Genomic DNA, 13901 nt, shown 5'->3' on the forward strand with positions numbered 1-13901 from the left:
GTGCTTTAAACAAACTCTTAAATAAAATGGGGTTCCTTTTTAAGGTGAATAAAGAAACTGAGATGACAGAATTTCCTTTTTCAGTTGCAACTAAAAGTGGAAGTAGCGTTATAGCAAAAGACATTTTTTTGGGAAGTGGCTCTCTTTCCCCATCAGATGACCCAAAACGGTTTCTCTGCTGCTTCCTAGAACAAATCTCAAAAATACGATTTAAGTTACTGTCAAAGCAGCGAGGCTTGACTCAAAAATAGTTCTGCTGAAATTTTGTCACGATTCACTACTGTTGCTTTAGCTAATTTATTGATGACAACACATTACATGTGTCACTTTAACTGTGTTGTAGCATCAGTGGAGTACTCAGTACCTCTGTACCTCTGAGCTGCATCGACAAACGCTTGTAAAGGAGTAGGCTAAAATGATAAACAGATAGAAAGCTTTCTTCATCACTGTGTCATGTTTATTTAATGGTACCTTTGGTTCATTGGTGGATTTGGAGACAGTGTGACATCCGCCAAAGTCTTAGTATTTAAAAATAAAGCCTATGTTCAATAAGGAAGATCTGTAATTACTCATGTGCCTGCTTTCCTGGCTGCTCTGCTGTGAGTCGATTTCTTTACATTGCCTTCACTTTCACATGCTGTTATTTTCTTGCCTACCTGCTCCGAGCCATTCAGCCTCCCCCTCTCTATCATTTCAGCCTTATAGGTTCTTATTTGTGGATCCTGCCACCTCCTCATCTCCACCTCATTGTGTACAATCAGAGCCCCATCTAAACCACCAATTTCATCTTCACCACTACTAACACCTGGACTCCAGAGAGTCCTGTCCTAACTCGTAACTGGGATTCTCTTCTACCATGATGGGTATTAGAGTTCCAATTATATCTCAATATATCATGTTCAGTTTCACATCTCTGCTTATTGAACATTATAAGTTGCTTTAAAGTGTATATCTAAAAGAGATCCGTCATAACTTTAATGTGTTATTTGGAGGTTTCAGTAGAAAAAATGCACCTGATCCAGCTGCTGCTTGGAGTAATATTGGTGCATGATGGTAATGAGCTGTAGGTGATTTTAGCTTTGCCATGGCAACGACCATCTGGGAGAAGAAGACATACGTTGACCACACCTTTGATATTTGAACTGGGAATGTGGAACGTCAGACTGAAACCAGTGTTGTCCCAAACAGGAGATCTGACCAGAACACACACAGACACAGAAAAAAATCATTGACATTATCATGATACTCATAAACTGAAAACAGACAAAAGCTGAGTATCAAAATTTTCCACAACATAACTAAATGCCAGTCTAAACTACCAAAGTATGTGTTTTGTAGTTTTTTCAAAGTTACTTTTATTGTGATAAAAGAAAAAACCCTCAAAAGCCCAAAGAAGAAGATCATTAATTAAAACAGAAGAAACCCCAAAACAAAACAGTGAAAATAATTTACGTTAAATTCCTTAAATCCTAAAATAGGACAGTGAGCTTTAGTTTCAGGGTTTACTCTCAGTTGGTCTGTCTGAGAACAATGCTGAGAAAACATTTGTGCTGTTTTTACTTCAAACATTTAATCTATATTTCAGTATGAGTGGTGTTTCCCTGGAATAATCTCTAGATTTTACTGTGTGCTTTGTATCCAAAGCACAAACTATCAGTTGTGCATTAGTTGTGTGTAAAGTAGTGATGGGATTTCCGGCTCTTTTTAGAGAACCGGCTCTTTCGGCTCCGAACCGGCTCTTCAGGTTGTTTTGTTGCTTTAATTAATTTATTATTAACAACAATAAAAAAATTAAGCACAAAAGGAATTACTAATGTAAAAAAAAATGGTTTTATTTATATATGTTTACATATAAATATATACGGTGGCCCCTAGAGACAAAGCACGTACAAACTCCAAAACACATTTCTAGCGTTAACTGAACTGAACCAAAAATGAGCTACCTAGATCACTTAAATTATACAATTGAAAGCATATGTGTATTGTTTGTGTATTTATACACAAGCACTCATATATATTCAAATAATTAAAAAAAATGTTTATTTACCTGTTACTACCACACACCAAATCCGGTCGTTGCTAATTGCTGGCTTGTGTAGCCTCTAGGTAACAAAAGCTCAACACTGCGCCCTAGCATCCTGGAGCACTTCTGTTGTCTTTTGTTTTGGAGTTTTTACGTGCTTCAGAGTTCGTACGTGTTTTGAAGTTTGTACGTGCTTTGTCTGTAGGGGCCACCGTAAATATGCTTTTATTTATTCACTCCACATAAAATGTAATAAATAAATCATGTAATACAAAAAACAACTATTTACATTTCAACTTTTAACTATTTAAATTTTCAGCTTTTTCCTTTTAAACAAATTTAAAGTGAAACAACACAAAACACTGCAAACCACAACACAATTAAATATAAATTATAATATTAAAAAGAAGATGCATATTCTCTGTCATATGGACCTGCATGAATAAACTTTCTGAATCCTTTATCATCCGCAACTGAAAATAGTTGTGGATGATTACTATACCTTTCTAATGTGACCTTGTCCCTGGCTCTCTTTCTCTCTCTCTCCCTCCCGCTCTGTTCCTGTGATACTGCGAGTGTAACTACCGCCCCTCCCCCCTCTTCCCAGCGTAAAGCACACGGCTAGCGTGCGGAGTGAAGCGGAAAAAAAGTGCGTGAGAGAGAGAGAGAGAGAGGGTGAGAGAAGGGAAGAAAAAAACACGGCTTGCGACAAGGCGCCGGCTCGCGTCGTTCACGTCAAAGATCGGGCTCTAAGAGCCATTTCGTTCGCGACCGACACATCACTAGTGTAAAGTGACTCACTCTTTTGGAGTACAGTCAGTATCGGCCTGCATCCTCACTGCAGTCACATCATCGAGGTTACGACCTGACAGCACTGCGTGGTTTCTACCGTAGAAAGACACCACACTGGGAGTGATGGAGGAGATCTCTGGGATCTGACAGTAAGACAAAAAATGATCAGCTTTAATCCACGGCCACCAGCTGATGTTAGAAGCTTCGAACACAAATAAGGTGTCAGAGGAACAATGAGTTTGAGGACTGAGGTTCAGACTTACAGAGAAGTTCTTCCCAGACGTCACATTTTGGCAAACGCTGTCCTGCAGGAGGAAGCAGAGGGAATCAATATGGCAGGTTTACTGTCATTGTCTAAAGAAACTATGTAGGACTGATGAGAATGGAAGTTCTGTCTTATTTACAAGGAAAAAATTTAATCATGATTTTTGTCAAGCAACTGAATTGGTATTTGTGAGTTGTCATAATCACTTAACATATTATTGCATATAATATTGCTGCTTTTGAGAAGCAATAGATATTTGAACATTAGACCAACCCACCCTTAATAATGATTGAAAAATCTCAATATAAAGTAAGTTATATAAACTTAAATATAAGTAATATAAACTTAAAGTGGAAGACTTAATTATATGATAAGATAAGATAAACTTTCTTATTCCCAAAAGTAGATTTAAAAAAGATACATCAAAATAGCCTAAACATGTAGAATGGTATCAGCGAAATAAAATTAAAACAAATATGTTAATGAGGAAAAACCTGAACTAGGTAAACTAAAGGCATGAATTATTACATTGATCTCTGTTTGATCAGCCCAGGAACATCTGTTTATGTTCCATCCACAACCAGCTTTGATGCACTGCTGACACCTGAAGGGAAACAATCACATATTAGTGTTGAAATCATCAAGAAAAAGATAATGTCCAAAAATACAACATACAACAAAGAGACTCCTCAGTAGTAATACATTTTACTTGGTGATGACACATAATGTTGTGTTATTAGTGATCCATCTTCATAATCTTTATAATCTGATTGGACTTACAAGACTGAACTTGGTGGTCCACTGATGTCAGAGCAGTTGATCAACCTCAGCTGTTCTGACAGTCGTGTTGAACCAAGTCTAAATTTCACTGTGACATGCAGACCTGTTAAATAAAAAAATAACATGATCAGTGTCATAGCCTTCAATTGCAAATTTTTAGACATATATGTTTAATGAGTTGCAACAGTTTGTAATAACGAACAGCTCAGATTTGTCAACTAGTAAAGAATATTTCATCTGTCAGAGTCAGCTCTGTAATGTTTCTATTTTGCTTTTTGGGAAGTGTTGCAGATCAGTAAGCATGTCTGACTGCAAAGTATTTCATTTGTTGGATTATTTATGAAAACTCACTGACCATCAGCAGGAAGTGTACGATCAGACAGGATGCAGGTGCATTGTGGGAACTGTGGAGGAGGGTTATTCGGAGCACAAATCGAGCTGGACCTTGCAACGAACTGACAGGCAAAGTTGGACGACACTTCCTGGCCCACAGTCAGGTGTGTGTGGATTTTTAGTAAAATCTGAAAATGAAGAATATGTGTGAGAAATACCTGAAAGCCACAAATGATCACAGTCCCGAGTGTGTTTGTAAGCTGTACCTGTCCGTTTGTGTCCTTTTCAACTTTGTGGGAAATCATTTTGTGTTGGGACTCATCAGGAATGGACAGCCAGTCTGAATCTGTGCAGTCATCTTCAAATGTGCAGCTAGGAGAAGAAGAAGGAGAAATGATCACCAAGTTCAGAATAGTTTGGAGACATCAGCTGCATGTTGTTTCTCTCACCTGCTTTTAGAGCCACACCAACCACAGTATGGATCCTGTGCAGACCAACACTCCTGCACATTTGTGTACATGCTGCACTTTGACACAGGAACTCGCCTTATCTAGAACAACAAACACTTTAAAATGCAGCACAGCTACATGTGACATTAAGATAATCAGTAAATAATTTAAGTACCTGGTTTCTAAATGGCACATACACATGTTTATGACCCACTGGATCCAGATGTAATTTGGGAAACACTTTGCGATCATCACTGGTCCTATGGAGCACCGTGGGACAGGCAGCGTGATAGTTCCTGTCCACAGACAGCTGACAACAAGAATTTGTGAAAATAAGAATTCATGTTTTTATGTTTAATGAACATTTCAATTGCTTATTTTTCTCTGACCACTATCTTCCAAATGAAAGGCTGTTTATTTTAAGTTTTCCCTCGTTCATAAGAAGCTCTTATGTGTTTGTGCTGCTTGGATTCAGTGTCGTGCTGATATCTGCTGTACATGTTGTCAAACAGTCGGTATTTCTTATCTGTAAAACCAACTTTCCGACTTAATCACAAACTGTGATCAAAGAGTCGATATGACCGAAAAACTCAAACCATGACAACATCCCTCTCAGCTTGGTTCTCTATCTCTTGCTCTCGTCATATTCAATAAAATACTTGTTGAAGCTTTTTGAGCTTTCAGGGTCACAGCTCTCGTCTCTCCACTCCACAAACAAAACCTTGCAGTGTGTGAGCAGATGAACTCACAGTGAGACTGAGAGCACACAAAGAAGCTACAGAGACCACAAGTGACTGCAGTTTGCAGCAGACTTCAACAATTAAATAAAATGAGACTAGTTCAAATAAGCAAGCTAAAGAATCATGAATAATTTGCCTCTTAAAAAGTTTTGCTTTTTATTTATCTTGGGTCAGCGGTTGTTTGTGATTTTATGAATAGATGCTAATTCAACAAATATATTTTGGTGACAGAACTATTTTTCATGTTTGTTTCATGTGAGGAAGCCAGTGCATTTCAGGATGATGAAATGGCATCTTAAAATCAGGCTGGTAAACTAAGTACTTTAGATGTTTCATTTCATACACACCTTAATGAGCTGGCCGTCTCCTGTCCCAATGAAGAAAACCATCCAGCCTCTCTGCCTCACTGCCAGCACAGAGGTCATGTAGCTGTGCCTGAAGAGGACTGCCTTAGGTTTTAGGATCTTTGGCTGAGAAACAAACACACTGATCATCAAATATGATATTGTAGATATGTTAAGATTAGAACTCAAGATGGTTAAAATAGAAATAAGTTGTATTCCCTCCAAACCTAATGAAGTGCTTTAAATCTATGAACCCAAACAGCATATTCATTAATTGTGTTTACACCTTGAGAAATCACATACTCAGCTTGAAAATCATTCAAATGTGATTTAATGGTGAATAAACTGAATCAACTATGATGCAATTTTCTCATATATAATTAAAGAATGTGCTATTTCAAGGGTTCACAGCATTTCATGAAGTATGGGAGTAACTATTATACAGATAATGAATCTTTATGAAGTCACATGAGAGCAATGACCACAACTGACATCTGTCACCACAGCAGCACCTCTGCTAGTGACTAATTAACTGACCTCTCACTAGGAGCATGATAGTGTGGGGACAGTGGCACTGAGAATTTAGAGGCCCATTGATATGAGGAACCGTGGTAATGTAGGGATGTGAAAGTGTCTTTTTGTTTGCATTTTTAAAAATTATTTCCAAGTAATCACTGTTATGGTTAGAACGGCGTGGTTGAGTGACTGAACTATAATTCCAAAAAGGTAACGGCTCTTTCATACCGCCTTCGCCCTTTACAAATGATAAACAGTGGTTTAGTCCATTTTGTAGTGGGATGTGCCTCTACATCACAGAAACAAAGCAACATCTGGGTATCAAAGAAAAAAAAAGTAGAAGACAAAGCAAACTGATCAGCAGCCGTTACGATGGCACTTCTTCTGGGGTATATTCTTGTAACCCAGTGTTAATTTGGTTATCTGATATTGTGTGATATTCAGTATATATGTATATATCTATATTGGGTGTTCAGTTATAAAATGTTCTTCAATGATTTTGAGTTTTTTTTTTATTGCTATTGGTTTGCGGCTGCTTTACGACAGTCAACTGTGGTAGTACATCCTAGCGGGAAGGGCTATGAGCTCACGTGGCTTGTAGCTGTGCCAGAGAGCAAGCTTGGGTGAGCTAGCGGGGAATATCGCCTTCTGCAGTAGCCTTAAAAAAAAGACTATTGTTCGTTCTCCTGCCAGACGCTTCGCTGCTGTGCTGCCTTACTACTGTGCTGCCTTACTACTGTGCTGCCTTACTACTGTGCTGCCTTGCTGGTGCCATTAAAGGACTGGCGGCTGCCATCCATTCATCCATCCGGACCTCGATTATTTGGACCGAAGTACTCACACACACGCCCGCACTCAGTGCCATACACTCTCTTTATTTTGCTAGCCAGCTAACACCATTGTTTTTTTTTTCTTTTTGCATTCACAAAGACTATCCAAAGACATTTTGGTTATTGTCAAATAGACACTCTCTGATTACGGACTGAGGAGGTTGTGGTGTTACAACTCCAGGACTGAGAAAAAAAGACTCTTTACATAATATATTCACTTGTCTCCTGGTTAGGAGAAGTGACAATTGATGGAAATATTTTTTCTTCTTCTTGTCTTTGTTTACATTGTATCCCAGAGAAGTTTTAAGTTGTTCAGGTTGAAACATTTGCACTTAAAGTCTGTTAAGTTTCCTTTAATGTATCAGTGTCAAGCTGATGTTTAAGAGGGTATGTTAAGGACAGATGTGCTCCAGTCCATCAATCCTTTAAAGTGCTGGACACCGATGGTAAACTGCCATCAGACCCTAAATAAATTGTCCTCTGCTGTTATCTATATTGCTTCACTCATTCTTTTGTGAGTAGACGTATTGGTTACATTCTCAGCATCTCAGCACCCCCTCTTAAGCCCCAAGGGGGTTTCTGAGCTTCCTGCTCGAAAATGTAATGTCCAAATTTAATTGATTATTTCTCTGCAATTACAAACTCTGTCCTTACAATCTTGGCATCAAAATAAAGCTAACACTTGGGAAATTTCATCAGAGGTGTAAATATTGAATCAGATATTACTGTGTCAAAGTTACTGAGACTGGAACACAGAAAAAATAAGTAGATTTTATCCTCGCCTAATTATTATTATTTTTTTAATTTTTAGCATATAACCCTTTGAAAAATATGCCTCAGATCACATTTGGTTCCAGAAATCCAGTAACCAACATATAAACATCATCTGTGCAAAGATTTTTGTTTCTAAAATGAAACAGTGAAAAATTACAGCACTGTCAATACATGAATATCCAGACGTTGTACAAAAATGTCCAATTTTGGCACACAATTGGACACCATGCCAGTTGATTTTTTTAGGTATTAAAGAGCAGAAATTAATAAATTTTATTAACAGGCCTAAACATGCTTTTTTAAAAAATATATTTTTGAAGAATTAACCACACATTTACATGGCAATGGCCCTTTTCTGCAGCGCGCATAGAGCGTTTGATTGGCCTCTGGCCCTTTAAACTCCGAGGGGCTGCAACTTTGGTTTCTTTTGGTCAATTTGCTTGATTGACACCTCTTTTTAATCGTTTGAGCCAATAGATTCACAGTGACAATGCCATGTTCACGTCACTTCAACCAATCAGACGTTGTGATGCTAAAACCCACATGGGCCCAAATTTACTGCATGTGACGTCTGTTCAGTCACGTGTCTGTAGGTAGGTCTAAAATGGAGGTTGTTGACAGAAAACTGCTCTGATGCGCTAGGTAGGCATGGCAACTACTGTTAATCACGTGGCTACCGGCTACCGGTGAAAATAACGGAGGAAATGGGGACGGTAAGCTAATTTCTGTCTTAGCGCATTTGCGCCGCTGTGTGTTTTTGTGGTCTTCTTTTGTGGCTCATTCAGTGAATTTTGGTTTGATCGTGGTGAAACTTGGTGTGTGGAAATTGCTGCATAAGTCAGTCGAGACAGACCTTCTGCTTTTGAGAGCAATACCCTTCCTCTTAAACTTAAATCTTTCTGCAACCATTGATTTAATTTGGTTTGAGATTTTTTAATAATTGGGGGAAATTTTAGTAAAATTCTGTCTTTTGGATCTTTGCAGATAATCAGACCTAAATATGTTGCTTCATTTTTAACTGTTATATTACAAATACTCTGAACATTACACTCTTTGACAGGTAATAATTGACATTTATTTAAGTTTAGGACCAATCCAGACCCTTTTGAGAAATCCTCTATTACACGTAAAGCGATTGGCACTTGGCTGGCATTTCTAAGAAAAATTGTGGTATCATCTGCCAATTGACTGATGACAATCTCTCTGTCTGCTATGTTTATACCCTTCACAGGGCTATTCGAAATATGAGAGGCAAGAATTTGGGTGCAAAGTAAAAAAAGATAAGGGCTAATCGGGCAACCCTGGCGTACCCCTCGATTAAGACTAAAACGAGAAGTGGTGCCATTTTTCATTCTAATTAGCTAAGTAGCATTGGAATACAGAGTTTTGATAGCTCTGCAGAAGATATCACCAAAACCAAATTTCTGAAGTGTAAGAAATATAAATTCATGCTCAATTGAGTCAAAGGCTTTATAGAAGTCCAAGAGAAGGATAAATGAGTCATCAGATATTAATGCTGAGTAGTCCAGAATATCCAAGACAAGTCTAACATTATTGGAGATGTGCCTGTTTGTCATAAAACCAGACTGTGTCTCATCTACAATATCATCCAAAATATATTTAATTCTTCTAGCTAGCAATAGAGCTAATATTTTATAATCATTATTTAGGAGGCTTATTGGTCTCCAGTTGTCTATAAAAAGTAGGTCCTTCTTAGGTTTGGGAATTAAAGTAATAAGTCCTTGAGTAAGGCTGGGAGGAAGAGTGCCCCTTTCAATACTTTCATTATAAACCTGCAACAAAAAGGGTGCAAGCTGAGAAGAGAATGATTTATAGAAATCAGCCACCAGCCCATCTGTGCCTGGAGATTTGTTGTTTTTAAGAAATTCAATAGATGTCAATATCTCTTTTTCAGTAATTGGACTGTCACAAAAAAGCCTATCAGCACTTTTAATCATTTCAACATTGTTTACAGAGTCAATAAATTGGGTAGCGACCTTTGCGTTATAATTGGATTCATACAACTTTGAGTAGAAATTACAACAAAATTGAGAAATAATTTTTGCATCACCACTGACCGTATCATTTATATACGGTCAGTGATGACCGTATATAAATGTATATATATATATATATATATATATATATATATATATATATATATATATATATATATATATATATATATATACACACACACACATATATATATATATATATATATATATATATATATATATACATATATATACATATACATATATATACATATACATATATATATACATATATATACATATACATATATACACACACACACATATATATATATATATATATATATATATATATGTATGTATGTGTATATATGTATGTATGTATGTGTATATGTATATATATGTATATATATGTATATATATATATATATGTGTATATATATGTATATGTATATGTATATATATGTATATATATATATATATATATATATATACATATATATACACACACATATATATATACATATGTATACATATACATATATACACACACACATATATATATATATATATATATATATATATATATATATATATATATATGTATGTGTACATATATATGTATGTATGTGTATATGTATATATAAGTGTTTTTTACGGGAAAGTTTGAGCCTAACATTAACTGTTTATGTGAAGTAGCAGACTGAGTCTGAATTGATTGATGTTTCTAGTTTTGTGACCACACTGTGTGATAAAGTAATCTGCCTCACTGTGAACATTTTGCTTTCATGATTGTCCACATGAAAATGTGGAGGCACAGGTGGAAACTACATTCAGGAACCATTCAGAACATGTTTAGAAGTTATACATCGACCCACCGTCACTTCTGATGTCATAGAGGTGTAGACAAAGTCTGGATCTCTGTCGGTGTTCCTGCTGTAATCAGGGCTGATGTCAAACACCATCAGCTTGGTGTCAGTATCTCCTCCATCCACACTGAACACGCCGCTCCAAAGCACCGGCTGCTCCCCCGGGATGACCGAGGAGGCCACAAGTCTGCTGCTGTCACCGTCAGAGACACTGAGAATCGCGCCCCGCAGAGACTTGAGTGTATCAATTTTGCTTTTTTTGCCTTCGAGCCAAATGAGACGGACTCTATTTGTTTGAGCTGAGAGCACGTTGGAGAACAGATAGATGGTTGAATTAAGCTGAAACCCGTCAACAAACTCCACATCACCTTTACTTTTGATCCCAGGTGTGTCTGAAGCTCCATCAGTTAGAGAAAATATACCTCCACCTTGTTTGTTATCTGTATTTTGAAGGTTGATAGTCTTCTGATTAATACCACACTTGTTGTTTTCGGGCTTTTCTCTGTTTTGTTGGATCGCGGTCAGAATGTAAGTGTCAGTCTGAGTTCTCTTCTTCACATCCACCAGAAAGCTGACTGACCTGCTGCTGCTTTTCACAGGTCCCACCTGGATGTGTTCTCTGTACAGAAGGTTGGAGGTGTTTTTCAGGTCCAGAACCTCGCAGTAACTGCAGCTATCGTCAGTCACACCGCAGCTGATCAGAGAGTCATTGCTTGTGAAAGGCAACAACACGTTGATGCTGAAAGTTGCGTTCCCCTCAGCTGTGTCAGAAACCCGGTAAAACTGCACATCATCCTGCTGGTTTCCGGTCTTTATTATTCCCCTCTGGGTCAGACTGTTGATCAGAGTCAGGTCGTGGCTCAGCTGGTAGAGCCTCTCCTCTGTGGCGATGTAAACCGTGTTGGAGGTCATGGCGAATTGGCGGATGTTTCCATCAAAGGTAAAGCCTCCATCCTCCTCCTGGCACAGACCCAGTTTTCCCCAGAGAACAGAAAGCAGAGCGAGCAGCAGGATCATCTTGTAGCAGCAGTGATACTTGTGCCTGAGACACCGTCATGCACTGAAGGTCTGCATGGCACTCTGCTCTGTGACACAGTGTCTCTAAACTCGTGCGTAAAAGCGCAGTGCGCCTCTGCTGAAAAGAGAAGTGTTGAAAGTGGAAGGAAGCACGCCCAGTTAATAGAAAAATCCAATTTTAATTTTAGGATTTAACATCATTAATATTTTCCCTCAGCTGTTTTCTTCACTTTCTGCCATCTTCTCAAGTCTGTACAGTTTAGTGTGACAGCAGAACCTGAACAAAATCAAAACAGTGACAGCACTCAGCGAACGAGAAAGCATTTGTTTAACCTTCAGTAAGTTGTTACACACTGAAGGACGACAATGTTCATCCAGGTGCACACTGAGGTTTATTAATCTGAAACATACCTGAATAATTGTTCTGCGTTACTGTCGACTTCCATTACCACAACAGACCTGTGTTACTTTTATAAGGGATGACTTTGCCAGTCTTTTATTTGTGTGATCTGCCACCTACTGGAGAAACTCAATATCGCCTTAGAGCCACATCAGGTGAGAGCAAATGAGCTTTTTCATCTGTACTATGATGTCAAAGGATACACATTGTATGACTTTAATAAAGATAGAATATTTTAATTCGATGTGTTTCTATCTAATTTGAACTTTGCATCAGCTGAGCACAGGTCCGCTGATCCCTGCAAAACACACACAACTTCCTACAAGTCCTAATGACAGAACAACAAAGGCGACATCTAGTGTCAGCTCTGGGAAGTTACTTTCTCATGTTTCTGGCATCCGTTAAATTATCACCCACCAAAATATGAAAATATGACTTCTTCTACTCTAACAAAAACCACCAGACTGTTATATAATAACAAAAATTTGATTCATTCTCATTTCTGATGCTAGTCTGAACAAAGTGATGGTCATAATACAACTGTGAAAATGTCCCACTCTGTGCTACCACTGTGGAAACAATATGAGTTTAATGTTGACAGTGTTGCTGTAAGACAGGTCTGTTCTATAGTACTTTGGATAAGTTGGAGAGATCTTCTCAAATTTGAGCTCTAATCACTAGACCACAATCACATGTTTCCAAATCTGTTAACAGAAACTCCAAACTACCACATCACTCTGAGACTGAGATACGGGAGCAGCTTTAATGTACGGAACAAGCAGAATGTAAGAACTATTAAGACTTTTAATTTGTTCATAGTTCATAGTGTAAATGATTCAAAGAGTCAAAGAAAGACTCTGCAAACAAAGATTAACAGTAGTGATCCAGTTTAAAATATTGACCCACAATAAACATATTCAACTGTCTTTCCTAACCCCAACCCTCACTCTGAGCATCATCTAGCTCAGCTCACTGCTCAAGACAATAATTTAAATTGTTGACTACTTGTAGTATCAGGGATTTCCCAGACAGCGGTGATGAAAGCAACACATCTGGCATTATGAAAAGGGAAAATTAAATGCAGGCAGTAATGACGTCGGCAGTAATGACACCCGGTTACGCCAATCGGAGGTCACTAAAATCAATATTGAATCTGTGTGTAACTTTGCCAAAGCAGTGTCGGACTCTGTAGTTTTCTCTGGTCCCCTCCCCAATCAGACCAGGAGTGACATGTTTAGCCGCATGTTCTCCTTAAATTGTTGGCTTTCTGAGTGGTGTCCAAGAAACGATGTGGGCTTCATAGATAATTGGCAAACCGTGGAGGAAACCTGGTCTTTTTAGGACAGACGGCATCCATCCCACTTTGGATGGAGCAGCTCTCATTGCTAGAAATATGGAAAGATTTATGAAACTCCCCAAAATATGACTATCCAGAGTTGGGACCAGGAAGCAGAGTTGCGGTCTTACATGCCTCTCTGCAGCTTCTCTCCTCCTGTTACCCCCCCCCCCCCCCCCCAAAAAAAACCCCCCATCTCCATAGAGACTGTGTCAGCTCCCAAACAGACAAAAAACAAACTAAAAACCAGCAATAAACAACTTAAACATAACAAAATCACAAAGAAAGAACAATACAGTATCCACATCTGAACCAAAGAGTAAAACAGTGAAATGTAGATTATTAAATATTAGGTCTCTCTCCTCCAAGTCTCTGTTAGTACATGACATAAAAATTGATCAACAAATCGATTTACTCTGCCTTACAATTTTTCGCA

General features: G+C 38.0%; 1 protein-coding gene across 1 annotated transcript in view; it reads right to left on the bottom strand.

Moving 5' to 3' along the window:
• plxnc1 (plexin C1) overlaps nt 1-11808 on the bottom strand; it is a 30282-nt gene extending 18474 nt beyond the window's left edge. Inside the window, exons 1-11 of the mRNA XM_087830434.1 lie at nt 10722-11808; nt 5730-5852; nt 4818-4952; nt 4643-4743; nt 4460-4565; nt 4216-4381; nt 3861-3963; nt 3609-3684; nt 3079-3120; nt 2825-2958; nt 1014-1193 (exon numbers count right to left, since the gene is read on the bottom strand). Of these exons, the coding sequence (XP_087686560.1) occupies nt 1014-1193; nt 2825-2958; nt 3079-3120; nt 3609-3684; nt 3861-3963; nt 4216-4381; nt 4460-4565; nt 4643-4743; nt 4818-4952; nt 5730-5852; nt 10722-11729 (2174 nt within the window). The 5' untranslated portion in view covers nt 11730-11808. The remainder of the gene's footprint in view (nt 1-1013; nt 1194-2824; nt 2959-3078; nt 3121-3608; nt 3685-3860; nt 3964-4215; nt 4382-4459; nt 4566-4642; nt 4744-4817; nt 4953-5729; nt 5853-10721) is intronic.
• Between the last annotated feature and the right edge of the window lie 2093 nt (nt 11809-13901).

Source organism: Neolamprologus brichardi, chromosome 17 (genome assembly GCF_056152115.1).
Source record: "Neolamprologus brichardi isolate AB-2024 chromosome 17, ASM5615211v1, whole genome shotgun sequence".
NCBI classification, from domain to species: Eukaryota; Metazoa; Chordata; class Actinopteri; order Cichliformes; family Cichlidae; genus Neolamprologus; species Neolamprologus brichardi.